Genomic DNA, 21,170 nt, shown 5'->3' on the forward strand with positions numbered 1-21,170 from the left:
ATTATAAAGTTGACTTTCTAGTGACACAAAACTTTCCTTCGCTCAGGAATAATGAATCTTAAGGCTAGAAAAATCCCAGCTCTCAAACATCTGTATGTTGAATTTTCCAAAGATCAGTAGGGTGTGTCATCAGGGAAGCTGCAGATTTTATGAACTGGTATGATATTCATTGTTTTCTGTGATTATTCTTGCCTGGAAAACTCTTTGGTGTATCTAAGGTAATAGGGGATATTTCTAAACCCTACAAATCCCAAAGGGCTTTGACTAAATTACTTAGAAGTAGAATAGAATAAAATCTAGGGCATATGCAATTACTTTTATTTAGTCTGATACAGTAATATATAGTGATTAATTTACTCTAATGCACTTGTTTGCCTTTATGTACTCTCTTTAGGCTATCAGCACTGAGCTTGAAGATGCAATACGTGAAAAAGAAGAAATGAAAACCAGGGTTCATAATTATATAACCGAAGTTTCCAGATTTGAGACCTTGATGGCTTCGAAGGTAAAAGTATAATCTGTAGGCAGTCATTACTGTTTTCAATAAATTCATTGGTTTTAGTGTGTAACACATTCTCATTAGGATACAATAAACATTAGGATACAATAAATATACAATAAATAAAATTAAGAAATGTATGGTTTGGGTCCTGTTCTCCCTGCCTGTCCCATTTCCTTCTTTTATTTTTTTTTTTCCTTCTTTCCTATGCAGTGTTTCAAGCTGCTAGTGGATTCATATTAAACCTTATATCTGAAGCACTGATGAATTCTGGCATGTTACAGTTTCATTGATTGTTTCAATTGGCCATAACACTGGAGAATGACAAATAAATCATGTTTGAATGTTGTTTTGCTTTTTGAGTTTTGACAAAGCAACTAGTAAAATATCTGGTACTGTTTCATGATTGTAGGCAACAAGCAGCTTATATGGTGGTTTTTAATATTTTACACTTTTTAGAAAGAAAAATTTTGTATGTAGTTCTGCAGGAAAGTATAAAAATAGCCCATTGGAATGTTTTCTCTGTGAACGATAGGAGTTCAGAGTTTTTGCTGTAGTGACAAAACAGTGCTCCTATATTTTATCCTGATACTTGGATTCAAAAGTGTGACGTGTGAATTAAAACTTACAATCATTTAAAACATATAGAATTTATGTCAAGACAACATGAACTGGCAAATTTATTATGTGGCTTTGAATAGGAAAGAACGAGTTTTGATCTGACTTTGACTTGCATGTCTGGATGAATGCATGTAAATTGAACCACGTTTTACAAGTAGAAACTGAAGCATAGAGAAAAAAATAAGGTCAGTAGTATGTTAGCTTAGAACTCTCAATTTAAAACACTTGAAGTTTAGTTTTTAAGAATTTTATAATATATCATATGTCCAAAGCACTTCAGCTACAGGTGTGGCCATATCTTTGGCAAATGAAAATTCAGTTATTCAAGTCAGGTACCAAGAAGCTGTAGAATATACAGCCAGTGACCAGTTATGAAAGGTTGGTTTCAGGGGTTTGTCTAGTATTACATCTGGATGTTGCCTGTGGAGACAAGGATTTACTTTTCTGCACAGCATTCACTTGCTTAATCATGAGTTTCTGTTTCTTAATGCCCCACCTCATTCTGTCTGCAACTTCCAAGTTCTGCAGGAAACACAGAAGGAATTTCAAAAACAGTAGCCTTCCTCAGCAGATAAATCTGATTCATACTAGCAACATGCTTACCCTGCTGTGCATTACATGAACAGGGGAAGAAGGGAATGGAGATAAATAAAGAAGAGAAATTAATCACTGCCTTTAATATGCACTTGCAGTTGGGCCAAATTAAAATTCACAAGCAACATTTGTTCTATCACTGCATAACTTGTAAGCACTAAAGCTTGCAGTTTTGTACTTTTATGATAGACTGTTTAGGTTTATATGCCCAAATAGGTTATCAGTCTTTCAAGGCAATGCTGTAATATAAATATTTGTAATAGCGCGGTAAGTAGAAATGCTGAAAATGGACTCCTGCTGGAATTTCTTGGAAAGGGCAGCACTAGAGTCAGTGCATCTCAGTAATGTGACCCTTGACAATGCAGAGAGATCCAAAATAACCCCTCTCCTGGGAGCCTTGAAACTCATTAACAAATGCTAAATGTAAATACTTCCATTTAATAAAACTGAATGCCATCACTGTATTTATTTACTATTTGGACTTGCAAAAGGGATGATGCCCCTTAGTAATTGCCAGCTAGTGGGATTAAGAAAATGGAGAAAGATCTACTTTCTTCTGAAAACAAAAAAGATATTGTAGGGAGTGGGCATGAAATAAGATCAAGCAACTTGAAGGTACGTTGATCATTGCAGAGTGATTTACTGTTTCATCTAGGAAAAAGAAAACCAAGAATTATTAGAGAAGTTCCGAATGCTCCATACGCAAGCTGAAGAGTGGGAAATGAAGGCTCATCAAGCCGAAGGAGAAAGCAGCTCAATACGACTTGAACTCCTTTCTGTAGATACCGATCGGAGACATCTGAGAGAGAGAGTAGAACTTCTGGAAAAAGAGATTCAAGAGGTAGTAACTTATGCAATGAAATTCTGTCAAGGAAAGTGGGATACATTCAAGTGCTTTTTAATAAAGTCGACATACTGTTTTTAATGCTTTAATGGAAAATAATTCCTATACGTGAATGTTTCAAATGTGGACACTGAGTTTTTGAAACAGTGACTGATTTTGGTTAGATATGTTTTCCTTCTCCCTTCCCTGCTTTCCTAAAATTAAGATCACACCATATATTTTAATATTTTTTGATCTCTTCTGTTGGGTGATCATTGCTATTATATTATTGTCTCTGTAAGAACCATTTGTTTAGTTGCTTCAAAGTATTTGCATATAGCTTTATGAGTATTTTGTCAGCTACCTTTATGACTATTTTGTAAGCTTAGTTCTTACATTTCTTTGAAGCTTTGAATGAAGTATTTGAAGCATTGGTGGCTGGAGTAAAGGTAAAAAACTGGTAGTAGTAGTCCAAATCCAGAATCAGGATTCCATAATACTGAAACTTAGACCAATATCATAGAAAATAATGAGGTTTATATTTTAGAAGCAATAACTTCATGGAGATCAAGGAAGTTTTAGAGTATAATAGTTGTGAATTGACCATATTTTGTCTCATGCTTTTATTAAGCCAAAAAGACTTAGAGACTTTAATATTGTAAGCTGAGTAAAAAATAGATCGTATTTTTGGTGTCTTAAGCTTTTAATTCTCTGCTGAAGCTGGAATCCAGCCTCATTCCACTCTTGTATAGTACTTGTATAATTCTTCAAGATGGTGATTAAAAATTTCAGAGATGGTTTATTAGTGGTTCTTAACTGTGATTTAGGGAGAGGAGAGGAAAGGAATGTAATATAAAGTTAATTTTATAGGGAAAGTTAATTATGAAGAGGAAAGAAATTAAACTTAAAAAAACCTGTTATCCAACAGACAACTGTTAACATTTAACACTGAAGGGATATCCATATTTGTCTTTGTTTAGCATATCATTGCACATCAAGCATATGAATCTCAGATCTCCTCCATTACAAAAAATGCGTCCAAACTGGAAGAGGATATTAAACGTGAAAATCAGGATAAGTCTTCTCTGTTGGCGGACCTGGCTTCTGTGAGGGAGCTCTGTGTGAAACTTGAGTCTAACAAAGAACTTTTATCTCGACAGCTGACATCCAAAAGCATGGATTATGAAAGGGTAAGCAGCAAAGGCAAATTTAATTTGCTATAATAAAATATCTTCCTTTGCTTTTAATGTTTTTTAGAGAAAAGAATACATTACTTCTGAGAGCAAGGTAAGTTAATTTACATCACTAATTTTGCATTTATATATAAATGATACATTTTGCAGTATACAGATCTATATCTGTGGTTTTTGTACAAAAAGAGGGATTTTCTTTCCTTCATTATCACTGCAAAATGTGGTGGCAGTAGTTTTTGCTATACCACAGAGAAAGACTATATTTAGTTGGTTTTATGTACTGTTTTTTAATTTACTCAAATTTTCAACTTTTATAAAAAGTGAATAGTGCACTTCTTATTTAGATATTAAAGACTTTTCTCTAATGGATTTTTTTAATTAAATTGAAATTTAGATTCAGTGGAAGTTCATTAAATATTTTGAAATATTTTAAACAGTTCTAAATATCCATAATTTCTGAACTTTTTTCTTTACAGCTGATTGTTGTGTCTTTACTTGGTGTCTTGATCAGGCTTTCTGTTACTGTAATATTCAAGACCTTGAGAACAGTAGTTCTCATCCCTACAGAATTTGTTTATATTCATAGAACTGATGAGGAAAACAAGCATTCCTACATTTTAAGCAAAAGCCAAGAAGCTAATTGTGAGCTAACCTAGTCAAATAGAATGAAGTGTAGTAAATACTATTTTTGTACTTGTGCAAAAGCCTATTGCTGTTAAAAGCCAATTAGTGTTCCGGGTACTTAACTAAGCATTTCCAGCACTCGGTAATCCAACTCCCAGTAAAACATTTGACAGATGTACAGCTTGCATAGTTTTTAACTAGTTTTTATAGTTTTAAATAATCATAGGCTTTAATTTGTTTTGTGAGGTCAGTTTCCTATTCATTTTTATGAAACTTCCAATCATTTCAGTTTTTATAACACCTCTTCACGAAAAAGAACTCTGTGTGTTTGCAAACCAGTGTATTAATAACGTATAAAATTTGTGCCCTAGGTTCTAGGTGAATTAGAAGATATAAAATCAGAAGCAGAGTTGCTGAAAAAGCAGTTATCCAGTGAGAGACTTACAGTTCAGAATCTTGAAACATTGCTGGCTACTAGTAGAGACAAAGAATTTCAGAACCATTTAACATCCCATGAGAAAGATTCTGAAATTCAGTTATTGAAAGACAAGCTAACACTCGCCGAGAGCAAACTGTAAGTTTTAACAAGTGTATGTATGTGTTATGTGGTTTACAAAGAAACTTTTTCTGTGTGACAACGCTTATTCACAAAGTCACAGAATCATAGAATGTCCTGAGTTGGAAGGGACCCACAAGGATCATCGAGTCCAACTCCTGTCCCTGCATAGGACAACCCCAAAATTCACACCATATGTCTGAGGGCGTTGTCCAATTGCTTCTTGAATGTTGTCAGGCTTGATGCCATGACCACTTCCCAGGGGAGCTTGTTCCAATGCTCCACTACCCTTTGAGTGAAGAACCTTTTCCTAACGTCCAACCTAAAATGCCCCTGGCATATCTTCCCGCCATTCCCTTGGGTCCTATCATTGGTCGTCAGGGAGAAGAGATCAGTACCTGCCCCTCCTCCTTCCCTTGTGAGGAAGCTGTAGACTGCAATGAGGTCTCCCCTCAGTCTCCTCCAGGCCAAACAGACCAAGTGATTTCAGCCGCTCCTTGTACGGCTTCCCCTCTAAACCCTTTACTATCTTTGTGGCTCTCCTCTGGACACTCTCTAGTAGCTTTGTATCCTTTTTGTACTGTGGTGCCCAAAACTGCACACAGTGCTCAAGATGAGGTCACACCAGTGCAGAGTGGAGCGGGACAATCACCTCCCTCGACTGGCTAGCAATACATTGCTTGATGCACCCCCGGACACGGTTGGCCTTCCTGTCTGCCATGGCGCACTCTTGGCTCCTGTTCAAATTCAAATCAAATTCTTCATGTTCATTATGGCTGAGCAGATTTTTGCAGCAATGTCTTTTGGCTTTTCATGGCATCGTTTACTTAAAGTTTCTTTACAGATCTTTCATATTGCTTTCATTAATCAGCACTCTGGTGGACATCAGTTTAGTACAAGCAGTAAACTTGAACAGGAGTTCCGAAGGAAACATACTCTAAAAGGAGGGAATGCCCTGCTGAGTTTTCACAGTCTTGAGAATAAGCACTCAGTTTCTCTCTGGATTTGTCCCCATCTGACTCCAGAAAGTTTGCTTCACTTTCTCTGCTGGTCATGACTTTCTCACATCAGTCAGGCACAGGAGGTGACACCTTTCCTGAAGTTCACTTGTCTCGTATAACTCTGCCATCTTTTCAGTGCAATCACTAAAACCCTTTCCTTCTGAGCCTCTTAGTGGACACAACTGCCTAATGGCAAGGTAGCTGATCTGTTGCAGACATTATTTCCACCACAGAACCAGCCAACCCATGATAATTTGTAAATTTTTTTAGCTGTTGAGTACGTCTATAAATATATGTATGCATTGCAATATCATTTGGATATTTAACCTTTGCATCAGAGTGTATCAATTCTCAAAATATATAACCACCTCTCTCGCAGGTTCTTATTTTCTTCCTAGGTTCAGGAAGAAATCTAATTCAACTCGGCTTTTTAAGCAAAACGTCATACTGTTATTTGGCTTTGAAGAATTTAACTACGAGTTTAATTATTAAGAGAACACAAATTTTCTTGGTCTTGAACTATGTTTTATGTTCTTATCTTAGAGAGTATTCTGAAGTCCTAACTCCTTTAGAACAATGTGGATTCATCGAGCATCTCAAAGCAAATTGAAAGTAAAATTTTAACATATGTGTGCTGCTCACAAAAAAAATACCAAGTAGATTAAATCCATGCTAAATGAGAATTGCTTACCTACTGAAGATGCCTGTTGTCCTTACTTTGATTAAAGTAAGAATCACTTACGTAATAAATAATGAAGTCATAGTGCTTTAAAAAAGCAGAAGTACTTCTGCTGCTATTAATATTAACTGTTAAGGAAAAAGTCCTGTACGGAAGGTAAAAGGACAGATAATGCTTCCTTATGAGATATAGAACATAGCATACCTAAACAGTTAAAAGCTATCTGTAACTTGGTGATGCAAATGTGCAAGAAAAACGCTACAACTTACCACTGACGATGGTCCACCTCAAGTAGTGGTGATCTCAATGAATCTCTAGAAGATAACACTATTAATCACTCCTGTGCAACTCATTGCTTCATGTTTTAGAATTGCTGACTTTTGTTTACTTGGGGGAAAAAAGTTAATTGCATACAAAGAACATAAACTAATGCCGTGTCCTGACTATGAAATTAAACGTGAAAGTTACAATAAAAAAAAAAGGGGAAAGAAGGAGGTTTTCATTTAACTTTAATTTAGCTTCTTTGTGTACAAACATTATAAAAGTCTGTTAAAATAACTTCACAGTAATTTTTTCACAATTTTTCTTCCACACACATTTGGGGTTCCTTCCTTATTTGTTGTAAGTGTCAGTACTTGCGTTGTTAATAGGATGGGATATTGCAGGAAGAAGGAAAATGTTCTCTTGGAGGAACAGTGGCTGTTTATTGAATTGTTTTCCTGTTTATCTCAAAGGTTTTGCATGTTGCTAGGCAAATGTTCAGGTGTGAAAACTAGTTACCTTATATACCTTATTTTCTACTATTCGGTTTTTAGTAGTTGCAGTCTAAAGAATAGGAACTTTAAATGCTCGTAGCTGTGACTGAAGTATGTGACAATTATGTTTGTGTCTTACGAAATATAACAATTCATTTGACTTGGCAAAATTTCAGTTCTCACTAACAAAAATAGTGGATCAATATTTTTTAACATTTACAGTTTTGGGCTTATTGTGCCTGTACTTCCACTCTATTTATAAAATGGTACTGATACAACCTCTGACTTTAGAAGCATTCTCAAAATTAAGTTTAACTTGTGAAGTTCTCCAGTGCTGTAATTTTGACCTCTGTGAAGAATAAGTGATTGTGTTACTCAGAGTGCTATTTGGGTCATAGTACAGTAAATGCTCTACAGTGATTAAGTATTAAATAAACAGAGAACATTGAATAGCTAACCTACTTGTTGAGCGCTGTCTGTATCTACTGTGAAAGAGCCAGATGTCCTGTGAAAAAATAGTATATCATCATGTAATCTTATTATATGATAATTACTGTGCATAGTGGTTCCAAATTAAAATATTTCTTAATTTTTGAGTGATTTACTTCATGATCTTAATTTTGTTTAAATGTCATTGACATGGAATAACCTGAGAACTCACAAAACTGTTTGCTTTCTTTCTTTATTTTACAATAATGATATTGGGCCCTGAATTCTTACCTCCATCCTGAAAGCATATGCCTGTCTCTGAAGGACTTAGAATAAGATATCATCAAGACCTCTTGTCTTCTGCGTCTGTTCTCAACATACTGGATCAAGATACCATTCTAGGAATTTTACTGATGAATAGGAAACACAGGAAAAAATATTCTGCTGTTCTTTTTGGATCAAATCTCTTGAGTAGTTCGCATCTTCCCGGAGTCAGAGACTGGCGGGTGCCAGACAGAAAGTCTGTGACTGAGCTAGGAGTGGAACTCACTTTTCAGAATTCAAGTCCAGTGCTTTAGCAATAAACCAGTACATCTTTGCTTCTCCAGAAGTGACTTTTGAGCACTCCACCTCATATGGCTTTGAAGACTCTATGGAATAACATAGCTGTCTAGATTCTGGTTTAGACAACTTATTTTACACTTACTGATTTTTTTATTTTTTTTTTGCTTGCTTTATAAGGCAATTAATGATATTTTTCAGCCAAGCATTGAGTTGTCCAAGCTGATGATTTGCTAAGCAGTATATTTAATTATGTTACTTAAGATTTCCAAGGCTGCTTTTCATTTTGTTTCTTGCAGTTGAAACGGTTGGGCCCAAATACCAAGAGTGTAGTTGACAAGCTTTCAGACTCCGGGTTTTGCTGGTCTGAGCTTGCGTTAAGACAGCGTTTACTTAGATTTGATTCAGTTGTGTTCATTGCTAGGCAGATAGTTCCAGCCTACTTGATATAATTTTTACTGAAGCCATATTTGTTATGTTTATATTTTTTGTGGATAGTTACTGCTTTTTTCTTCTTTTTTTAAGTGTACACATAAAGACCATCTTGCATTGCAACAGAGAATAGTAAATCAATAAATTCATGATTTAATTGTTTTGTCTGTTTTTATAAAACATGTTTGTGTTTACCTTCATCTGAAAAAGAAAATGATGTATTGTAGTAAGGATGTAGTGAGAGTCTTGCCAGCTTCTCACTTCTTTCTCGCCTTAGGTTCTTCCAGAAACGTTCTGTTGCATTCATTTGGTTCTTGCTGCTTCTAATTTGTCATTGATTTGGTCTGTGTGAAACAACATGTTGAGTATCTATTTTTGTTTTATCTTGCTCTAATTCGTCTAAGCTCCTAGCTGACCGTGTTCAAAGAAAACTTTGTTGCTTCTCATAATTTTTTTTTTTAGAAGCAGCTATAATAGAGAGGTTCCCATACTTCGAAGTAAAGTTGCACAGCTGCAGACTGACTGTGACGTTTTAAAAAGGCAACTGACAACTGAACGATTTGAACGGTAAGATGCTGGTTTTTTCAGTGAGGTGACTCTTCTCATTTCTTCTTTCTCACTTTTAAAACTGTTGCTTTTTTCAATAGTGAGGAACTTTTATGGAAAATTGTGTTCCTGTTGTCATGCAAAATCTAATATTCTCATCTTGAAAACTGCTTAATTAAAAAAGAAAAAAAAACTTATACAGTTTCTGAATTCCCTTGTAAATTTCATGAATTTACCATTGCATCTAAAAAAAAAAATCCCTTCTCATGAAAACAAGAAGAAAGTTGAGTAACGTTACGAGAAGACAAGGCTCTTTGCAAAGTATTGTGAAAATCACCGAGTAAAAATATGGGAAAAAAAGTTCTGTTTTCTTCCTTTAACATGCTGCAGTACCAAAGTGTTATGTAACTGAAATTGCTATCTGTTGGTAGAGAGCGTGCAATTCAGGAAATGCGTCGACATGGTCTCTCTACATCATCATTACGTGCTTCGCCTCCTCTCAGTTCAACATTAAGGTCTCCCTCACATTCTCCAGAACGTACCATTGTAAGGACAACTGATCAAGCAGCAGCTGAAAAGTAAGCAATTTGATTTTTAGCAGATTGTTTCTGTTTACGAGTTAGGTTTAAACTGTTTCTAAATAATACTTTTTAAATTATATTAAATTCTTACACGCATTAGGTGGTTCTAAGTTCTTCTTTTGTTGACTCTCTACTATAAAATATTGATTGGAAACAGTAGATGCAAAGTGCTCTCCAAAGACCATATAATGTCCTTGGAGGATTCTAAACAGGATTCTAAAATATCTAAACAGGATTCTAAAACATCTAAACAGGATTCCCATTCCTGTTTTTGTTAATGGTCTTGCACCAGCTGACAGCTTCCAAATATATATTGCCTGCTTATTATTACCATTAATTATATCCAAATATATATTGCTAATTTATTATTGTTAATAGTTATCTCCAAACAATGAATGGTTCATATTAAGAGAAATGCCATGAAATTTTTTCAAGTACAGCAATGAAGGAAAGACACTCCACAGGAGACAGTCCAACTAAAATGCATTTGAACCCTGCGCAGTAGCTGAATCTATCTCCAAAACAAGTGCATAAAAATAATTAATGCATTTTTCATTGTTAGTGCTTGAATGCTATGAATGTCTACGATTGTGGTCACTGGAGTCCATAAAAAAGGAATCAAAATCAACCTCTCACCTGTTCATTTGCACTGACAATTTTGTTCTTTTAGAGATTATTGTTGTTTAGAGATCATATAGATGATGTCAGTTATGTGTTACAGGCCTGATTGTTGACTTTATATCCTGTCTGTCCTACAGTGCATAATAAATTGCAGCAAAGAGTGCAAGGACAGGGAGAGATAACCAGTGATTGTTTCAGGAAATGTGTGTGTTATAACCACTATATAGTATACTATAGCAGCTCATGAATCTTAACTATCTATCTGCTAAACTCCAAGAAACAGAATTCTGATAAGATTTTAAACTTTATTTCTGTTGGTAAATACATGTAGCTTGTTCTTAAGCTTACTTTTGTTAACAAAAACCCAGGTTTCCTGAGAACTGGGGTCAGCATGGCATGATCCACGTTGTCAGCAACTTTTCTCCTCTTCTGCAAGTTTTTGGACAAAGCAAAAAAAGGAAACCGTAGCAAATCAGATATTGGTAGTGGGGATGAAACAGCAGTTATGACCTTTGCTTTACTGGTGAGCCATTAGGCAAACCCCCTTACATTGCAAATCAACATTTTGACTGAGATAACGATAGATAATATATTTCTAAGAATGAGCATCATCAGTAGAGAGTTGTCTTTAGTCTTCCCGCTTTACAGTGAGTCCTAAGAGCAATAAAAATAGTCCAGTTGCTATACTTGAAGAATACCATGCAGTGAACTATTTTGATCCTACTATGTGTACTTAGTTTTAACAATGACAGCTCTGTACCATATCTTACCAGAAAATATCCCATTTTCATGAAGTATGTAATTTTTAAAGAAAGTGGTTTTTAACAACTGAATTCATACGCAGTTTAATTTTTTACTATCCTGCCTTTTAAACCTATCAATGGATTATTACATTAGAATGATCTCAGCAGTACTATCACCATCTTTCACCCTACTTACTTATTCCTTCCTGGGAGCTTACCACAGTAAAGGGTACTCTGTAGCTACTGTTCTGTAGTGTTACAACTGTCTTTTTCTCTTATCTGATTTAATCTTCTCAAGAAATTTTCTCTTCCTCCTCGTCTCATATTTACTTTGTTAAGCATTTCAGCAATGAGTCAATGAACTGAATATAGAGTTTTAGATAATATGCTAATAGTTGATACTCAGGAATAACAAAAGAGAATATGAGGAAGCTAAATCTAATTATTACTTTTTATCCTAATATTCATTAGTAAAATATAATAGATGGCTTTATTTTGATTTTTTTTCTTTCTCCACCAGAAATGTGAGCTTCAAGGAATAACCAGTATTCGAGCAACTGAAGCATACCTTGTTACAAGGACTTTTTTTTGAAAATTGTGAAGGCTGACTTGTATTCTACCTCTATATTCTTCGAATCAGAGATTACCTTTGCAATTTCTGAGAACGGGCGAAGTAATCCACTTTGCAAAATTCTGCATTCCCATCTGGCTGGGGTGACTGTTTTTTGCTGGCTGTTTGACAGGTTTTGTATCGAGGCTGGCTAAGTTTTGTTACTATTTTGCAAGCATAACAATTATAAGCAGGAAACGAGTACTTGATATGACAATCTCTTGTTTTCATTTTACTATTTTATTTCTGTTTGCTTATCTCATATGGTTACAGAAGTTTCTTCATCTTAGTGTGAGCTAACATAGAATAACATACATGATTGTCTTAAAAATGCCGAGCCAGTGTATGTTTTATACTCATCATGATTTCCTATATTTGGGTTTTTAACAAGTGTTTTCTGTTTACAGGTCATTCTTCATGGTATTTAAAAGTATTGATTATCTATTTTGTGAATGCATTTTATTTACTGTACCTTTTCTTAATTAAAAAATATATCAGTTATTCTTTATTAATGTTTTTTGTCATCTGACAACTACTCCTCTCCTTTTGTTAATCTTTGTGTGAAAACGCATTTTAAATATTATCCCAATATTAAATAAAAAGTGAAAAATTATATTTTTAAAGATGTAGTGAAATCCTTTACATATTATAAAATTAATTCTAAAGTATTTTATATTCAAATTTTTGAATCATATCTGGAGATATTTTTCAAATTTTGGTTTTAAAAGATCAGAACAAAACCTGGAATTCTTCACACAGTTAAGCTCAAGCTGTTGGAGATGTGACACAGGCCTTTATGTTGTGACACACCTATTAGGTAAATGCAGTGAGAACTAATCTTTAAAATATCTGGTGTATTTAGCAGAGGAGCATTTCAAATTTAGACTATGAAGTAAGATGCGATTAGCAATCACAATCTTATGATGTGCTCTTAAAGTCCATCTATGCAGATAATGGTAAATCAAATCATTCTTCTATTCAAGAACATACGGTTTTCTAATAATTACATGCCATTCAGGCCGACGTGATGTGTATTCATAGGTATCATGCAGAGGACTAGAAGTGGGAGGATGTGGTGTTGAACATCCTTGCACTGGCCAGCAGGTAGTGTTCTGCTTGCCTCATGTTGAATAAAAAACTGTGATTATGAGCTAACATTACAAGCATCTCTGAGGTGTAAATGACATATTAAATGACATGGAAAAAAAAATATTTTTTTTGCTTTTATATTTTGTCTATTTTGCACTAAGATTGTTACAGTTAGAAATTGTAAAGAATATTGTGTTAACTGGAAATATTCTCATGTATTCATACATAAATCATTGCTGTTGCAAGCTATGTATTTTATTTTTCATATATTGTATTTTGTCAGTTTTGTTATTTAATATGTGTCTATATGTATTAAATTTTACTAATTTTAAAACAACTTAGAACAGCCATTCAGAAGTACCTGAAAATTTTTGTACCACATTAGGCTTCTGAGCCATTGGAAGGAATTGTTTATTTAAAGTGGGTGCATCTCATGCTTTTTACTTTTTAGGTCTCTCATTTGCCAGTTACAGGAATAGGGACGTCGTCATCTCTAAATGTTACTCATGTATTAATACTGTTTGTAATTAAGTCAGTAGTTTCCACTGATGCTAATTGATGTTAATTACTCAGGATGAAGCGGTTCAGTAAGAATGGGAAAAGAACTCATGTTTTGCTCTTGATGTCTTCAGTGGTGACTTTTAAATACCTTATTTTGTATACAAACCCTTTTAAACTGGAATCTGACTTAAAAAAACAGAGCAAGTGTTCCATTTTATTGAAAATACTGTATTTCATCTTACCAAAAAATGTATATGTTGATCTTACAATTAAAACCATAACACTTCAATTAATAGTAATTCTTACATGATTATCAATTATGAAGAATTAGCAGATCATTGAGCACAGGTGGTATAATAAAACTGGTATCATTTTGGTGACCAAAGCCTGTGCAGCTTTCTAAAACTAAAATATCACTAATATTCAGACTATAGTAAAGCTGTCATTTTATCTTCTGTTGCTATTCTTTTATATACATTTTTGTAAACAACTAGAAGAAAAGCAAAGTAATATTTACACAACTTTGCTTTAAAATCAAGTATTTCATGAAGTACAAAACAAGCACAAACTTGTGGAAGATTTAAATCTGTGGACTACCATATACGTCATGTATGAAGCAAGCCTTACGTGGGTCGGGATACTAACATGACTGTCCTGGACTCTGCTCCAAGAAACTACGGTGCTGTCCTCACCTTCTGGAAGATCAAAAGATCATGGAAGCCTCGTGACCTGTTTTAGTCCTCAGCTGGGGTGAGCTGAAAGCAGAGTGGGGCAGACATGAAATCATGGGAAAAGTCCGAATACTCAAGTTGTCTGTCTTCTGTTGTTATCTGCAGTTGGGGATGGGGGGAAAATAACATTAGAAAAAATAATAAAGGAGAAGCAATAATTGTTGGGGCTGTTTCTCTACAAAACAAAGAAATGTATTGTCAGAAGCAGAGGAATCTGAAGAGAATAAAAGGACAGTTTTTATCAATTTATTAAAACCTAAATTGCCCCATTAAACTTACCATAACGTGTTTTTAAGAAATTCTTAGAATGAATTTTTTTTTTTGTCTGATGGTATCTCCCTAAAAGGTAGATAATTACCCTGAAGTTAAATAAGCAATTCTAGGGTTCAGTTGGATAATCTAGTTTGTTTGACAAAAAAGTCACCCTAAAGCTGAGAAACACTGAGATTCCTATGTGATGCTAATTAAAAAAAGGTTAAGATTAGGGCTTCAATCTTTCAATTTAAAATATTTTATACAGAAGTTAGTGCACATGTGGCAAGCCTGACCTATTCAAATGTTGTTATTCCTAAATGAAACCATGTGACTGCGGAGTTCTTGGGTTTTTTAAACCATTCTTTGGGACAGAATTTTGTACTTCCTCTTTTTCTCTGCTGACAGTGTAAGAAACCCGTTGTGTGCGGTTTTGGTACCCTAGTTTTTTAGCTTTATGTATACAGGCATTCCAGTTTCATTGCATCCTCTGACCCTTCTTGAGCAACTCAAAGATCATAACAGCTGCCGCGGTATTAACTCCTGGACCTGAAGTCTTACCGTTCATCCTCCAGTACAAATGGGAGGAGAGAGAAAGCCTCGATGCTGTGCAAGTGCTGTTCAGCAACAGCTGAAACACCGGTGTGGCACCACCACTGTTTTAGCCACAAAGGCAAAACCCCCATCTATCTTCTGGCAGGCTGCACCGTTACCTCTGTCACAACATCCACCAGCGCGCGGCACGGGCCGGCACGGGGGACGCCAGCGGGTTCCCTGCACAGGAGCTACCCCTGCCCACCTACCGGCTGCTCGCGCCCAGGAGAGCAGAGACGGCCTGCCCAGGGTAAGTAACTCCCCAAACACGGTGTCTTCTGTGAGGCTCCCAGCACAACATGGACGTGGAGATTCCTGGCAAGTCCAGCAAAGGGCCCCAAAGACGATGAAGGGATTGGAGCACCTCTTACGTGAGGAGAGGCTGAGCAAGCTGGGGGCGCTCGGCCTTGAGAAGAGAAGGCTTGGGGGAGAACATCTCCGTGTACGTAAGTACCTGATGGGTGCGAGTAAAAAGATTGAGACTGTCCCTTCTCGGTGGTTTGCAGGGAAGGTACAAAAGACAACGGGGACAAACTGAAATACAGGGAATTCAATTTAAACATAAGAAAAACGCCTTTTTTTTTTTTTTTTTTTTTTTACTCTCCATGAGGGTGGTCAAACAGTGGAACAGGCTGCCCAGAGTGGTTGTGGAGTCCCCATCCACGGAGGTATTGAGAACCCAGTGGGACACAGTCCTGGGCAGCCTGCTGTAGATCACCCTGCTTTGAGCAGGGGGGTGGGCTAGGTGGTCTCCAGTGGGGCTGTCCAGAGGGGCAACAATTCTGGGCCTCTGGGCAATTTTCCTAGCGGTGGTGTAATTAGGTAAGTGCCTATTCAGCTGTAGTGAAATTGTCCCTTATTATCTGTACTATGATCTTTGACTTTTTTAAAAATTATGAGTACAAAAGTAATTGTTTTGCCATTTTTTGTCTCAATATTAGATTTATCTACATTAGAGCTCACGCAGATGGTGGGGTTTGGAATTTATCAGATGATAGTTGCCTGTCCCAGCTGTGTGTGCTGCTAGCTCAGCATCATCCGAGCGGAGTTGCTCCACCATTTTGTCAGTGGCGCGTCCTTCACCATTTCAAGTTGATGGGGCAGGGATTAGACTGTTCGCTTAAACTAACTAGAATGGCGTGATGGCAAACGGAAGAAAGTGGGGAAAAATGAGGATGTCAGTGGCTTCTTCTCCTCGCTTTTAATACTGCTGAGCAGGGACAGACGTATTTTCCTGAATGCGAGCACAGAAATGACCCGCAGTGTGTTTAGTCAGCCGTGAGTACGTCAAGGTCTGCAGGAGCAGATACTGCCCTTCGGGGAGATTTTCATTGAGCCTCTAAGTCCAAAGGAGCACGTTGACATCTGAGCTTGGTTTTATTTGAAGAGAGATGTGTGGGTTACTGGACCATAGCTGCGTGTGCAGTCTTTATCTGTAGCCATTTGCTTTGCATAAGTGCATAACTAAAACATGTTGAATAGGAGGTAGGCTACCCCCGGCGTGCTCCTTGCTTTTAAATGGTGTATTTGTGCCACCTAGTGGAGCCATGTCTTTCCAAGCGACCATGGCACCTACTTAACAGGTTCGGGTTTCTCCATAGGAATTCTAGGTACGTCTAATACACTCAAGGTGAAAGAATTGCCAGTAAAGCCACGTGTTCCTGAAGCCCACCCATCACTTTGCTACTGAGGTTTGTGACTGCATCGGTTTCCAGAAATTGTCGGTTCTTGAGGAAAAAAAAAATCTCATTTTAGCTTACTTTCTCCTCCGGGAAAGTGAAAAGATTGACCTTTGTCAAGAAAGGTCTGATGTAAATGGGCAGATCAGCTGATCTGAAGGAACAGGCAAAGGCTGGATTCACCTCTTTTCTGACGGCTACTGCTGAAGTTTTCTGCCTGTACCGCGCAATTCTACTGCCGAAAAATGTGTAAGTGCTGCCACAGCAGCAAAGCAATACACAGCAACCCCCCTGAATCTTTCAAAGGAGCACTGCAAAATTCAGCTCTGGTAACTGAGGTGGCTTGTATCCATATATTTTGGATATAAAAATATATATATACACGTAATTGCTAGTGTAAAGATAGCAGTCAATATACTTAACAGCCATCTAAATACTAGATCTGGTGCATGAGCTTCATTTCCGAGTTATCTGTGCCCTGTGTACCATGGCTTTAGTTGTGAGGGGACTGCAAAGGGACTGGACTGCCCCTCTCATGGCTCGCATGACTGGTCAGCTCTAGAACGCTGCCGGTGAGAAAGTCATTTCTAGCAATTAATATTTATTCCAGAGTCATATAGCTAGATTTTTGCTTTTTGCACAAATATCACTTCTCACTCAGGAATTCACTGAGCTGCAAATCGCTAAGGAGTGGGGAAGTATCAGTAAATGCTTGCCTAAACTTACATTCTTCCTTTAAATTACCCAGTATTGGGCATAGTGAGAGACAAAAAAAATGTGTGAGATGGCTCTCTGGTCCAACCCAGCATGGGTTTTACCTTTCTGTAAGACCCAGTTCCTTTTAAGGATAGCAGAAGGACCACTTCTAACTGGGCCAAGAAGTCAAGGAGCAGGCAGGATCGGAAGCTGTATGGTCTTTTTCTCCAGGGAGCACCTGAATCAGGAGAGCTGGCTGGCAAAACACATCATCTCTCTCAGCAGCAGCAGACCATGAATCACATCATCAATTTTGGTTCAAAAAGTGGCTGAGTCTGGATGGAACTAAATGCAGTACCTGATTTTACTGCGTTCTCCTTGGGAAACCTGGGAAACCAGTGTCCAGCACTTGACATAGAAGCTGAATGGGCCCCAGAAGAGCCGGTACAAATGCTGGATTTAAGGACGTGGGAAAGAAGGGGGGCTGCTTTCTGCGCTGCTGTGTTGGGGAACCACTGGTTTTTGTTCTGTTTCTTGTAGTTCTTCCCATTTTTTAGTAAACGAAGGGGATAAAAATTTGTCTGGTTATAGCGCTAGTCAGGTGCTGGATTCAGACTTTGGTCTTACTGCGAAATAGGAACAAATTAGGGTTCAGAGCCGGGGTGCAGCCAGAGCCGCGGATCTCTCCTCTTTGGGCAGTGCAACGGGCGGCGGCGGGGGGGGCTAAACGGTGCAAACATCAGCGGGATCCCGCTGAATCCGGCTAAATCCAGCCTTACCCCTTCCTTCCCAACAAAAGGAGCCGAAGACACCAGTCCGAGGGCGAGGGCAGGGACTGGGGAGAGGCTGGGGCCGGGGCGCGGCGCTGCGGGGCGCCCGTGAGCGGCGGCGGCGCTGCCATGGGGCGGCCTCCGAGGGGCTGGGCGGCCTCCGAGGGGCTGGGCGGCCTCCGAGGGGCTGGGCGGCGGCGGCTGCGGCACCCCGCGCCCGCAGGAGCCGCCGGCTCTCCCCTGCTGGCCGCCCGGAGAGGGAGAACAGGTAGGAAGGAGCCAGCCGCGTCCATCCCCCGCCCCGCGCAAACGCCGTTGCGGTGCTCGCAGCGGGCGGGAGCCCCGCCGCAGCCCGGAGCATCGCGGCCCCCCGCGGCGCCCCGCATCCCCGCCTCGCCGCTCCGGCGGCAGCAGCGCTCTGCCTTGGCCCGGCGCCTGCCGTGCGGGGCCGGCTGCTGTCGTGCGGGGGGCTAGGGGGTGCGCGTCCGTGTGTCCGTGCCCGTGTCCGTGCCGCTTTGTGTCGCCCACCCGGGGCGGTTTTTGCTCCACGGGGCGTTTCGCTCGCTAACGCCAGCGGCGAGCAGCCGCGGCGGTGCGGAGGGCGAGCGGAGGCGGATGCGCAGGGAGGACACCCGAAAAACCACCAGATGTGAGTAGTTACCTGCCGCTGGTCAGCTGCCTTTGTTCGGTGAACGGTGTAAGGAGGCGTGCGGGTGATTTTCGGAAGCCGCTACTTTATTGCTGCCGGGGAATTCAATGGCTGGGCTGGTTCTTTCAAATTCCTTCTATTTTCCCTTTGTTACCGCGTTCCCAGAGAGTCCTGTATTCTTTCAGCTTTGCTGAAAAGCAGGAGCTGTCAGAAAGATGACTTTGTTTCACACGATGCCTCTCCAGAGCAGCATCGCTTTGTTTAAGCTCCCGTAAGCCATTTATCACACAACTGCCATCACGTTTTAACGAGCTATGAAATCTGCCGCTTTTCCCGGTTGAAAGGCGGGGGGGCATCGCCTCCGTTCCTCACCCTTTCCTTCCGAACCGGAGCAGGTAAGCTGGAGGTAATATTATTTTGCACGGGAAATGGTTGTCGCTTGACAGTCCCTTTAGTTAGAAAATGGCTATTTTAGAGATAGAAATACGCATCACGCAACTCTTTTCTGTGTCATTAAGAGATTTTTTATGAATGGGGGTTTGGCTTTTTTAATTAATTTTGCTGGTATTAACATGAGTAAATTACAAATTTGCTTCTCTGGAGTTGTAGCATGCAAAACATTATTATGCCTCTGCTCTGTCATTTGAAGTGTAAAAATGCCCACTTAGAAACGCAGTTCAAGGGGTAAATAGAGACCTGGAAACCACAACGGTGCATCCTGAAAATTTAATATGCCTGACAATAATGGCACTGAAAGTGAGCTGCTCTTGGGTGGATGGGGGATGGGGGCGTGGAGAAAGGGAAGAGTAATTTGCAACCACAGGCCTAATAACAGATATTCTGTCAATAATAGATATATAGATAATATAATTCATTATATTCCCAAACAGGTTTTCTGTACATACCCTAAACGGCATATAGCAATTGTATGAAAAGAGCTCTTTTCTTAGAATCCGAGGTATTTAAGCTACCCGATAGCAGTAACATGTAGCACGCCCTACATTTTAACAGATTAAAGATGATAAATTGGAGTCAGAACTGATTTTTATTTGGTATTTAGTAACGCACACTCAAGAAATTCCCATCACTGAAGTCATTCTAATTGCACCTTGCACAGAAAATTAAGTCTTTTAACTATATCAAACATTAATCAGTGGGCATAAATGTTATTGTGAGTTTCTTCAACAAAGCCATTGGTATTTTTTAATATAGGCAGTAGTTAGCAGTTCTGCATATAACTTACTTTACGTGGTTTGAATCCAGGTCAGGAATTCATCAAATTGACAAATCGAACTCTTCCTTGTCTGCTATCAATTTATCAGATTAGAGGTCGTGTCTGGTTTTGAATATTTCATTGCAACAATGAGCTTGAATTTAACACTGTGACGTGTATCGAAACTTTATATGAAAGTGATTTGTATATTCATTTGTGTCCCAGTTTGATGATAATTACAAGACTTACCTTGAAATCTTTGTGAATAAATATGGCATGTAGCAAAGAGATTGCTGCTGGTTGTTATTGGGTATTTTTTCTCCAATAGGAATATGTACCTCAGAGCATCCTGTCCTAAAATTAAGGACCCTTTTCAAATACCCATTTGGGCAATCCTGCGTTTTAGAGAGAATTGCTTCACACTTATGAGCAACGATTATTTTTTCCTATATGCCGTATAATGGGATTTTTAAAAGTGCACTGGTAGCAAACGCAGTTGGTGTAAAGTATGAATGTCTTGCTGTGTTCTGTGCTAAGACATTGACCCTTCCCCCCCCCCCCCCCCCCCCCCCAGTTTGTTCCTCATAGGTCTTATTTTGGTCTGTTGTCTTGTGAGGTTATGCAGGTAGTAGCAGTGGTGAATTAGCAATGTATTACGTTAAATCTTTTTTTTTTTTTTTTTTAACATCCAGCTCCCAAAAACTTAAATAAAATATATTTACTTTTAAAAGGGACTGTTACTTTGGCAAAAATATTTCATTTTAATTGCAAAAACTAAAAAGCAGCCTTTTTAGTTTCACACTTCTGATTACAGCAATAAGAATAACTTTAGCGGTTTCTTCTGCTTTGCCTCTTAGTCACTCTGAATACAGCTTTGCCAGGTATATCTGTCACTGAAAACAGATATTTCCGTGTGAGTAATGTAGCTTAGGATTATTTCAATGTATTCCTACTGTAGATGTGTCAGGTGAGCTCTTTTTAGATAAGAAATACATGGCATAATAAGTGTTGACTGAAATGTGATGATGAGTTTATGAATATGAATATATTTGGTTGTTGTTTTACAATGAAGTCTAGCATAAACAGAATTGTTACATAGACAGCGTAAGCTTAAATGACTGTATTTTG

General features: G+C 38.3%; 2 protein-coding genes across 11 annotated transcripts in view; both read left to right on the top strand.

Annotated features, from left to right (window-relative positions):
* Nucleotides 1-12,512, top strand: part of CEP135 (centrosomal protein 135) — a 41,456-nt gene extending 28,944 nt beyond the window's left edge. For 4 of the 5 annotated variants that reach the window (XM_087735737.1, XM_087735736.1, XM_087735739.1 and 1 more), the window contains 7 exons: nucleotides 395-505; nucleotides 2,370-2,555; nucleotides 3,518-3,727; nucleotides 4,726-4,928; nucleotides 9,230-9,334; nucleotides 9,745-9,891; nucleotides 11,779-12,512. In XM_087735737.1, coding sequence (XP_087591863.1) covers nucleotides 395-505; nucleotides 2,370-2,555; nucleotides 3,518-3,727; nucleotides 4,726-4,928; nucleotides 9,230-9,334; nucleotides 9,745-9,891; nucleotides 11,779-11,800 — 984 coding nt within the window. In that variant the 3' untranslated portion in view covers nucleotides 11,801-12,512. Of the gene's footprint in view, nucleotides 1-394; nucleotides 506-2,369; nucleotides 2,556-3,517; nucleotides 3,728-4,725; nucleotides 4,929-8,079; nucleotides 9,335-9,744; nucleotides 9,892-11,778 lie in introns of those variants that run through there. The other variant, XR_015699516.1, reaches the window with a different exon arrangement.
* Nucleotides 12,513-18,318: 5,806 nt separating this feature from the next.
* Nucleotides 18,319-21,170, top strand: part of CRACD (capping protein inhibiting regulator of actin dynamics) — a 140,057-nt gene continuing 137,205 nt past the window's right edge. For 3 of the 6 annotated variants that reach the window (XM_087735735.1, XM_087735729.1, XM_087735734.1), the window contains exon 1: nucleotides 18,319-18,448. The gene's annotated coding sequence lies outside the window, so the exon portion shown is untranslated. Of the gene's footprint in view, nucleotides 18,449-18,552; nucleotides 18,830-18,863; nucleotides 19,225-21,170 lie in introns of those variants that run through there. The other 3 variants (XM_087735733.1, XM_087735730.1, XM_087735731.1) reach the window with 3 other exon arrangements.

Source organism: Nipponia nippon, unplaced genomic scaffold (assembly GCF_047370975.1).
Source record: "Nipponia nippon isolate SJK-2023a ecotype South Korea unplaced genomic scaffold, ASM4737097v1 scaffold_6, whole genome shotgun sequence".
Taxonomy (NCBI): Eukaryota; Metazoa; Chordata; class Aves; order Pelecaniformes; family Threskiornithidae; genus Nipponia; species Nipponia nippon.